Consider the following 11049-nt stretch of genomic DNA (forward strand, 5'->3'; position numbering starts at 1 on the left):
GAAATGATAAATCACAAATAATTTGTTATATATATTCTATTCTGTTCAACTTTGGTTTGAAAAACCTACAATGTCCAAAAAGCAAGACATTCAGGGACCATGGCCATCCTCAACACAATCACTGAAACACAAAACAAAGTTATGCAAATTACATTAACAGAGAAGAACAGAAAACCAAACAGCACAAATGAAATAAAATGAGAACCACAGGTTGCTAATCCACCCAAAGCTATGATACACAGCATGTGAGCGAGGTGGAGTCACAATACAGCAGCATAGGGGGGTCTGAAGGGGTTTAAATGGGCACAAAGTGGATTGGGTAAGTGATGGAGTCATATTACATAAGAGTGGTGGGGTGTGAGGGAACAAACTCAGAGTGAGAGAAAAAGAGCGAGGGGGAGAGAGAGAGAGATACATAATGGTGTGCATGATCATCTTTTTCACAGCTGAAGGCAGTCAGCTGTGGTGCTGGATGTGGTGGGGATAAATGTGATTGCATAATCTCACGAGAGGATATGCCAAGTCATTAATGAGTCACATGATATGTATTTGTTGTCATGGTCACCTGCTCCTTCCAGGGATCATGATGTTTTAGAGTACAGACCAGTGATTGAAGGCTGAATTTGGCTCAATGTCAATTACTTCACATTTTATTTGTGGCAACCAAGACAACACATTGTCTAAAGCAATAGGTGTGAATGAGCTTTAAACCATAACTTATTTATTACTACTAATAGTAATATAATGGTGAGGGGGGTAAAACTGATGGTGTAAATACAGGATAATGCTACATTAATGGAGCAGCTGGAGGACAATTCTTTATCAAAGCCGTCTTATAGTATCAACAAACTGGCAGCTGACTACTGGTGACACCAAATACTCCCAGCCCTATACTCATCAATTATCGAAAGTAATTCCTTTGTTGTAGCCATGTAACTAATTTAGTTGACAGTTCGATGGAAACACAAAAATGTGAAGCACTTTGGTTTCAGTTTGTGTAAAGTTAGACAGCTCCTTATTCCACGCTAACACGAGAAGACTATGAAAGAGACCCTTATATCTTTTAGTTTTTTCTTACACGAGACAAACATTTTCCTCCCCCCTAACTTATATGAACAGGAATAAGGACAAAAGAAGAAAGGAGCAGGGCTAGAAAAGAAATCCACTGCATCTAGAGAGTGCCTACACACAAAGCTTCTTTGTTCATTGTTTCTGAGATCTAGATTGATACATTATTTTGAACTAGCACATTTATTTCAAAATCAAATCGTGTCAATTTAAAGGTAAAGTTAAACTACGATGGGCAATCAAAAAATGACAGCATTTATTCATACAATCTGACAAATCATAAAACGAAAATCAAGCCAAATCCTGAACAGACTGAAAAGTGAAGACATGCACCTGACAGTTACTCTGTGTGGTAGCTAGGAGCTTTTTACAAGGTCAGGACATTGTTCGGTAGTCACAACAATAAAACGGCTGTTAATGCCATGACGGGATGGTTTCACTGTGACACACCATTATAGTTCAGTGTTGGTCAAATACTTCTGAAAATACATCCTTAAGTCTTTGCGGTTATCACTGATGGTACTTGATGAGGGGCTGATAAGAAGGAAACTATTTCTTAATCTTATCAAATGCATATCAGCGATGGCTGCAAAGATATATATATATTTAAGATGTATTTTTGATCAATGACTCTAGGAAAAGCTTGAGGAAAAGCAGGAAGGGTAGCTACTAGCAGGTGCAAAGGTTAGAACCCAACAGAGTGTGTGTGAGATGAAGAGAGACATTCAGGAAGTGCAAGCCTCCTCCAAGCCCGGTTACCTTGTTTGCACCGAGAGATAATCTACTTCTTCTAAACTACTACTACTACCACACACACACACACACACACACACACACACACACACACACACACACACACACACACACACACACACACACACACACACACACACACACACACACACACACACACACACACACACACACACACACACACACACACACACACACACACACACAACCATATAGTTATTGACTACTGTTTGTATTTAACAAACCTGATAATTTATCAGAAGGCTAAGGAGTAAAACTGTAACTATAGAAACAAGGAGCAATTTAGACCCAAGGGCAGAGGCATCGATTAATGAAGATTTCTAAAACCAATGCCTTGTCTTGTAAAAACCGTACTATATCCAAATATTACGTTCATAGTAGATAGATTATGTAATTTTATAAATGAAAGTGATGCAAACAAGGTAACAAAACATATACAATTAAATTAAATGAATAAGAGGCTTGTTATCTTAAATGGGATTAGTCGATAGGCTTGTTAGGAAAAAATATATATAAAAAACTCAAGTTTACCCTAGTAGCTATAACCTTAAGGTTTACTCTCTCCGGTGTCCTCACATCTGCAGAAATATAAAGGACTTCATTGTACCTTCAGGTATGGTGTGAAAACAGGAGACCCACAGACAACAGACAAAAACAGCACTGTGCTTCAGATGCTTCAAAGACACATAGTGTCCCTGCGTGAGAAGCAAATTGTGTATGCCTCCTTCTCTGCTTTTTATTTGCTTTTAATTACTGATATTGCAAAAAAGACTGTATGACCCATAGAAAGGTACAGCACACACTGTATTGAAAACATTTCTACATGAACAGTTCTAGGGTAGCTTATGCCAGCAATGCAGGTGACCTTGGATCCAATTACAGAATCCCATAAGAGTGGACTGGCGTTTATATGGATAGTTTGCATGGACGTGGAACATTAAGCTGCTGTCTTTGACTCTCTCTAGGTGTCCCTTTGTACAGAGAAATGTAATCAGATTTAGGCCAAAAATAGACAACCAAGAATAGTTGTCTATAAAGTATATTTTCTCTAAATAAAGAGCAAAATAAACAGGAGAAAATAATTAAACTCAGTGTGTGCCATGTATGCTATTTAAATCATTGACTGTAATAATTAAACTCATGCTGGGCGGGGGAATTGCTTGAGATTTTTAACTCCCTCTGTCTCTGTCTCTGCCTCCATCTGAGTAAAAGATATAAATACACTTGAAATCATTTCTTCAAAACGAACCATTTCTTCCGTTTGAATTTCAGTCATTTTGCAGTACACATCACTTATTTTTCTCTTACCTGGCACCTGCCACAGGTGACTTTCTCCCCGGGTCAAGTGATGCTCCCAGCGGTTCCTCTCCCAGTGACCTAGTGTCTTTATTTAGCTGCTGTAGTCGTGAACTGAGCTCTCCCATAACAGAAGGTTTTGCTCCATCATCTACACCAAGTCCCAATCCCAGCCCGCCTAGATTTCCCAAACTCCCAATACCTAGCCCCACCCCTGGCCCACGAGGCTCCACTGGGTCCCCCCACAGCTTGGACCTCCGCTGGAAGAGGTAGCGCGGCTTGGTGGGGGCGAGTCCAGTCACTGAGGCTGAACCGCCAAAGGGCAGCCCAGCTCCTCCTGCAGCAGCAGCAGCCAGGGCAGCAGCCTGTTGTTGTGATAGCAGCTCGCTGTCTGAGCTCTGCTTCAGCAGAGGGTCCCTGAAGGTGACAGGGCCTTTACTGCCTCCTATCTGGGACTTGAGTCTGGGCTTAGGAGGCACTGGCGGCTTGTCGAGCACAAAAGTCAGCCCATCGGCGTAGGAGGTGTGCGTGGTGTGTGTGTCCGCAGGCTCGCCGCTTTCTGAGGACAGGGTGGACATGCTGGAAACTGTGGAGACGGTGCTGGTGGTCTCGAGATGGTGGTCTCGCTCTCTGTCGCTGGAGCTACGCGTGTCAGGCTCCTCCACACCTGAGTCAGCCGCAGAGCCGGACTCACCCACCGGTGAGGGCTCCAGAGGGTCAGAGGGCTTCCCTGAGACAGCTGCTGCACTGGGTGGAGGTGCCAGCTGGGGAGGCTGAGGCTGGGTGGGCGTCACAGTTGGAGTTTTTGGGGATGACGGAGTTTGGGGTGTTGGTGTTGTAGGGGCGGTGGGAGAGGAGGCAGGTATAGTTGGTGTCCCCTGTACATGCATGCCATTAGCGAACTCATCGGGTGGAGGAAGAACGCCAATGTGACGAAGCTCTTCTCTCGTTTCCTCGTCGCTGGAGGACAACATTGCAGGAGGCAGGGTCACTGTGTATGGGTCCACATCCTCCTCTGAGCTTCCCTGAGCCAGACTCTTGTCCTGCGCTGGACTGGCAGGACGCTGAGTTTGAGGCTGGGCCTGGAGCTGGGGCTGGAGCTGGGCCTGGGGCTGGGAGGCCGTGGGACTGGGGGATTTAGCCCTTGGAGTTGCAGACTTGCTGGGCTCTGTGGACGTTGGGGCAGGTGTCTGTTCTAGGTGTGAATCGACCCCGACTGCCTGGCCGTTACTGGTGGCATGGACCATAATAAGCCCTGCTGTTTTCTGCTGTGACGTGTCCATAATACTGATCAACATACTTTTTTTATCCTCCAGTCTCTTCTCCTCCTTCCTCTCCTCTACTCTGGCCTCCATCTCCTGCCGGAAAGATACCGGTGATGTTGATGTGACCCACTGCGGTTTGGTGGGCTGGGGAACTAAAATAGGTGTCGGGGAGGATCCAACTCCGTACCCCCCTGCCGTGGCGCTTTTAGGTGAAAAAGGGGGAGTTGTGGTAGCCCCTTCCCCATGTGGAGACTCTTTGGTCTGAAGGTCCATGAACAATACGCCATGGCCTGCTCGATCCTGTTTAGTCCTAGGCTCGGGGCTGCCAGTTGGGGACTGGCTCTGGGAGGTCAGTGCTCTCTCCCTTGCGGCCAGCGCAAGAGCCAGTGGAGAGTTAGGGTCCAGGGGTTTTCCTGTGAGCGGATGGATAAAGGTGGTCCCACTAGGTGAGGGGCTTAGGGCCAAGGCAGGGGGAGGCAGCTGTCCCAGCTCTCGGGAGAGCATCCGTTCATCGATGGAGTGAGACTGAGTCAGAGAGGGGGAGTCAGAGCTGGCTAAGGACGCCCCTTCCATAGTCCCAACAGAAAGGAAGACAGTGGATTTTCTCCGTTCTTCTAGACGGCGCTCTCGATCTTTCACTGCTCCAGCTATAGCAGCAGCGAAGGGGCCCTTCCCCTGAAACATCATCTCTCCCTGGGCACGCATACGCTCTCGCTCAGCCATCAGCTGCTGCTGGTAGTAGTCTGCACGGCTGGTGTGTGTGTGTCCATGGGTGTGTGAGTGTCGTCCTGAGGGAGAGCTTTCTCGGGAGTGGGCAGCAGCTAAGGCCAAACTGGCTTTTTCTTGTGCATCTTCCACCTGCAGTAAGGCAAAAATAAAAACAGCGTTTAAAAGTTAGAAGGTCTTCTTAACTAATGTAAAAAAAAACAGATGACCATCCTGGAAATGTAACCTACCTGTAGCTGTTTCACCAGGGGACTCTTCTTCCTCTGGGGCTTGGTGGGTGTGAAAAGTCCAATACTAAATTGTCCCACATTAGCATAAGGGTTGTCAATAACCCGACCCTTCCTTTTGATTCGCTCAGGTGGAGTAGCAGCAGAAGGACGGGGGATTTCTGTAGGTTCTACAGGTAGATGTGAAGAGTCCTGAAGGATGATCATGGAGCGCGCTTTCTTCTGTCTCTCTAAGTGTGTGGCCTGTCGTTGAGCGGCCTCGTAAGGCAGGTCCAAGGATGAAGGCTTGAAACTGGAGCGTCCTCCAGGCTCATGGCCTTGACTGTGGGTCCGAGATGGGGGAGGAGGGGGACAAAAGGCTGGAGGAGGACCAGTGTCTAGGTAATAGGGAGGAGGAGGAGGTGCAGTTTGTGGAGGTGGAGGGATGGGATGGGGCTGAGAGTGTTCTCGGAGGCTGTCTGTCATGGAGGAACTGCGAGGAAACCTGTGCTCGCCTGCAAGGGCAGACAGCCGATCCTCCTCAGTGGCACCTGATGAGGGGGAGAGGATCACAGAGCTTCTGGTGATGGGGAGTAAGCTCATGAAATAGGAGCATTTATAACAAACCTAGCAGGTCCACAGCTGCTTCCTCACAAATTCACTGCATTTCATCCCTCTGAAAATATTATAAATGTTCTCACACATTTATAATGTATTCGTTGTGTAATATTTTAATAAAACTTGTAACTTACTATTTTTGATTTATTTGGCAATTAACTCATTCAATACTCCTTTAATGAATGTACTAGAGAACAGGAAAAAAAGCCAAATAATAAATACAGTATTAATGAAATAGGCTTTGAACATCTGTTCTGCAAATCTGCGTCTGTGAATACCTAAGCACATTCTGAATATGCAATGCAATGTAATTATGTATTTGTAACTATGTTAGCGAGCTAAATTTTTTACTATTTCCTAGTTGTTATACTGCTGTCTACAGACCTTTCTCTCTGGGTGTAGTATGCAATGTTATGGAAAATAAAATCTTCCTTATCTTATATCCTTTATATGCCAATTATAACCTGTAAGCATACTGCACATAAGATACACTATCATTCACCTTATTTGAAAATGTACAGGATGGGTGATTGTTTTACCAAAAGACTTGGTCCTGGACATCCCCTTGGGTAGCGGTATGTGACCTCTCTCAATGCCGGGGTGAAGACCTCCATGTAGGGTCATCCCTTGTCTCTCAAACAGTGACTGCAGCACAACAAAGAGAGTATTTAATGTGTTATGAAACAGATTTAATGCCTTTAAAATGCTGTGCAGCACATGTGTTTTGGAGTAAATGACGCATGAGATTGACTTAGTATGTATGCCAACATTGTGGCATATGCTGTCTGCCAGTGTGCTTTGTGTAGGTGCACTCACACTGATCTCTGCTGGTGTAATTCTCCTGCTGGTGGGCCTTTGTTTGACAGTAGCTGCTCTGTAATCTGCCTCAGAGGGCTGAGAACGCAAGATAGACTCCTGCGATGCCAACATCTCATCTAGTCTCTCTGTTGAGAAGGAAATGAGGCAGAACTAAATGCTGAGACATAAGACCAGGGAAATATTGTGTCATCAATTCTGATACTGCAAACACAGTAGAGAATACAAAGTGTGATTAAAAACGCATCTCCAAAATGTTGCTATGAACTGCAAAGTGAGGTTATGCTCCATTGTAAAAAAAGCACTGCTCTATCCCAATTGAAGTTCACTGTGTTTGACCATTAGGGAGTGAGTTCTAAGAATTACAAGAGATAGAGAAAGAGGAAACCAGAAAAGAAGGAGAGAAAGAGGGTCCACATATTTCAAGTGTTCTGCTCTTCAGCTCTAAATCAACACTGCTGTAATTGACACAGCGGTGAGGAATTATCTTTATGACTTTCAGAGAGGTGTCAATTCAGACTCACCTCCTCTTCTCCTCCGAGCAGAAGCTTGGTGGGAAAAAGATAGCGTCAGCAGAGGAGGGAAAAGTACAAGCCAACACAAGTGACTATTCAAAAAGTCAGGAGAGCTTAATAACAAAGGGAAAGCAGAAATGTGACAGAAAAGAAAGTCTACAGTTTGGAGTTCGCATGCCAGCTTTCTCACCCAGTTCTTCCAGCTCAGCAGTCATGGACTTAGAGCGCAGCGTCAGGGTGGTGCTGGGGGCTCTCTTGGGTGGCGGGGGAGCTGTGGAGAAAAGGCATGGTGTTGAGGATGAAGTTGAAGGGGATGAAGATCCTTTGGATTTGCGGCTCAGTGCCCTCCTGGCATCTCCCAGACGGCTAACCCATCCTGTCTTCACTGATTTGATCTGGTTCAATTCAGAGGAACTGGACGGCCCCCATTTAACGACGACCTTGTTTGGATTACATTTGGGTCCCGACTTCTTCATGCTTTGCTCTCTGTTGATCCGTTGGCTTATGAATTTTTCAGTCTGTCTCCAAGACTTTCAGTATTCTAGTCTTTGTGCTGCAGTAATTCCTCTCTGTTTGGGAGCCCGGAGGCAGAACATGTACAACTCAGTCCAGTCTGAAACACCCCTAGCTTTCTGAATCCTCCCATTACAAAGAGAACAACAGAATATGTACGCCACAATAGGCAGAAAAAGTACAAGAAGTGTGGCAAGGAGAGGGAGAAAGTCGTCCATCTTACTTTTAATATGCTGCCTGTCTGAAATTTAGCAGGAATGTATCAGACAGAAACACGAACACACACACATGCATATCCTCCCACATGCGGGACCACTTGCAGATACACTGATAAAACTCCCTGAAGGAGGACATGATGACATGTGGGGAAGAGATGACAGTAAATTCAACAGCTAAGGAAACTGATATGCTGTAGTCTGTATACCCCAAATCCCATGGGAGCCTCCGAAACCTTCTACACTCATAAGGCGACTGGGCTGGTATCGTCCCACTCAAAGCGGTAAAACACATCTAACAAATATCAGCTCCAAATACAAAAGACAGAGTTACAGGTTTCAATAAAAGGCTTTAAATCAAGTTACAATGAACACTGTAATCAACCAAATTAAGAATAATGTGGTCATGTATTGAAGCATATTAAGTCTGCAGTAACGACGTAATGCCATGCAGTCAGACACGGATCATGAAGCCACACACAGCAGCAGCCTGTACATGCTATAACAAACCCAAGTTTCCTGTCAATACTCCAGACAGAACTAGATCAGCTCCCTATAGCCCAGATCGACCAGCTCACACTTAATGCACTACTGCAGAGCAAACGATCTCTAAATCCAACGAATGCCTTGTGCCTGACTAGAGCCTAACTATCCTGCTGTCGTCAGCAGCTGCAGATCTAGTGAACATACGCCATCCTGGGTACAGTCCGTATCAAACATCTTCTTTCGTCACCAGTCTGCACGCTCTGGTACAGTATCAGGGAGCAGAGGAGATGGAGGAGGACGGAGAAAGAGAGAGAAACAGAGTCAGAGGGAGAGAGAGATGCTTCTGCTGGAATGTAATGCTTAATTCAAACATGCAGTGTAGTCACCATGGCAACGGTGGCAGTAGTGAGGCCTCGCATGGTGCAGAGATTGTGTTTTGTATTGAGTGTTTGCCTGCGAGTTTCTGTGTGTGAGAGCATGCCTCTTGCATTTTTACAAAGGTGCGGCACAATATGCAGAGTCCCGATGGACAGCAGTGTGGTTAGAGAGGCTGTTCCAAATCAAAACTGCTAGGATAAGAAATCTTTGAGGAAAAGTTTGAAACAGGAGGGAAGGTTCTTGTTCTCATCTCCGAAAGACATAATATGCTCAATTTTCTCTACATATGTTGCGCTGTCTGTGTTTCAGCCTACACTCGGTACTAAGTATGTTCTGGGAGTTGAATATAGTTCCAATGATCTACAAATGCCCGAATATTTTGCAAGCCAAAAACATGTATAATGTTAAAGGTATAGATTGGCAGATACACTTATGTGTTTTCTTCCTTACTGTAAAATGAGAGAATCAATACTTACAAATGTTATAAAATCTGCCTAAAAGCACCTTTAAAGCTCAGGTTAACATCATGGATTGTTCGATCCATACAAACACCAGTAAAAAGACAATTCTATTATATGTGGAAGATTCATCCACAAGCCGGATTGCTATCCTAGCTCCTAAATGGTGGAATCAGCTCCCCATTGACATCAGGACAGCAGAAACTCTGAACATGTCGTAAACTGAACATGCATCTGCTTTGATTGCATCTTAGCAAATAAATGAAATGTAATGTCACGATTATTTCATGGTCAGTAGTAGTAACTGAGAGTGGACACCCAGAGTCTCCAACGATCGGCTGGTATGCTCTAAGCACCAAGAAATAGTCTGACACATAATTCCCGGTAAACCTACACAGTTTTATACCTTGGACTTAGTCTGGATTAAAAAACAACACATTTCCGTAGTCTTTGTGCATAGCTAAGCTAACCACTTGCTTGCTGAAGCTTCATATTTAACAGACAAAAATCTGAGCGTGATTGTCTAATTGAGGCACATTTCCCAAAATGTCCCAAAACTTTAAGCTTTAATAAATGATGACGACTGAGTGGATTCAATCTGCTGATGAAAAGACAGTGACATGCGTGGACATGAGAGCGAAGAAGAAGGAAAGAGACTTTCTTAATCTTGTTATAACTGAATTTATCTACTTAAGTTTACTTAATTAGTTGTATTTTCTTTTTTGTATTATTCTTGATGCTTTACCAATGTTGTTCAGCTGAGGATCATGCCAATAAATCTTACTGAAATTGAATAGAGAGAAAAAGTGAGTCAGACACAAAAAGAGCAACACTTGAGTACCTGGATTTAGTTCATAACGTACTGTCCCTGAAATTAGGTCAAACCCATTCATCACTGTCTCTGTGTCTCAATCATCACAAAGATGATGCACCCTCTACCACACACACACACACACACACACACACACACACACACACACACACACACACACACACACACACCTGTGGACACAGTCCTGAGGTCACTTTGCCAGGGTTGTGTGGGAGCTGAGTAATGGCGAGCTATGGTTGACATGGTAACTACATGAATTTACAGCAGCGAAAAAGAAATCACCTTGACAACAGAAAACACACATATCTTCCTAAGTCCTCTGAACATGGAAACAAGCCTTTTTCTGACATTTCACAAGAAATAACAATTACATGACAGCTGTTTCATTTGCTATGTGTGCAAGCTGGTGGATTCAACATAGAGGTCTTTACCTTTCTTGCGGACGACTTCCTCAGACTCAGGTTTGCGTGTGACGGACACCACCTTCATCAGCAGCCTGTTGCCCCCTTGCCGGATCAAGGACACCACCTGCTTATGGCCCACTTTCACTACATTCACCCCGTTTACCTAAGACGAAACGCACCAAGACAAGACATGCAAACACAAGTTTGACCTCTAAAGCATTAAAGTTTACTTTCAGTGATAAAACTTTTCTGCAAATCATGCCATTCTTTTTTGAACATGAATAGAAGCTTTCAGAGGCGGAAAAAGTACTCAAACAAAAGTAAAAGTCCAGCATTAAAAATTGTACTTAATTAAAAGTGAAAAAGTATAAGCCTAAAAACACACTTTAGGTACCAAAAGTAACAAAGTATGCCTTATGCAAATTGGACATTTCAAGCACAATATAGTTTTACATTTCTTTAGTCATTTTATTAAAATT

The 11049-nt window shown here is 44.2% G+C and overlaps 1 protein-coding gene across 1 annotated transcript in view; it reads right to left on the reverse strand.

Annotated features, from left to right (window-relative positions):
- shank3a (SH3 and multiple ankyrin repeat domains 3a) overlaps positions 1–11049 on the reverse strand; it is a 144758-nt gene that overhangs the window by 6815 nt on the left and 126894 nt on the right. Inside the window, exons 18-24 of the mRNA XM_063874708.1 lie at positions 10598–10733; positions 7475–7555; positions 7294–7317; positions 6770–6897; positions 6493–6598; positions 5360–5886; positions 3151–5261 (exon numbers count right to left, since the gene is read on the reverse strand). Coding sequence (XP_063730778.1) covers positions 3151–5261; positions 5360–5886; positions 6493–6598; positions 6770–6897; positions 7294–7317; positions 7475–7555; positions 10598–10733 — 3113 coding nt within the window. The remainder of the gene's footprint in view (positions 1–3150; positions 5262–5359; positions 5887–6492; positions 6599–6769; positions 6898–7293; positions 7318–7474; positions 7556–10597; positions 10734–11049) is intronic.

Source organism: Eleginops maclovinus, chromosome 2 (genome assembly GCF_036324505.1).
Source record: "Eleginops maclovinus isolate JMC-PN-2008 ecotype Puerto Natales chromosome 2, JC_Emac_rtc_rv5, whole genome shotgun sequence".
Taxonomy (NCBI): domain Eukaryota; kingdom Metazoa; phylum Chordata; class Actinopteri; order Perciformes; family Eleginopidae; genus Eleginops; species Eleginops maclovinus.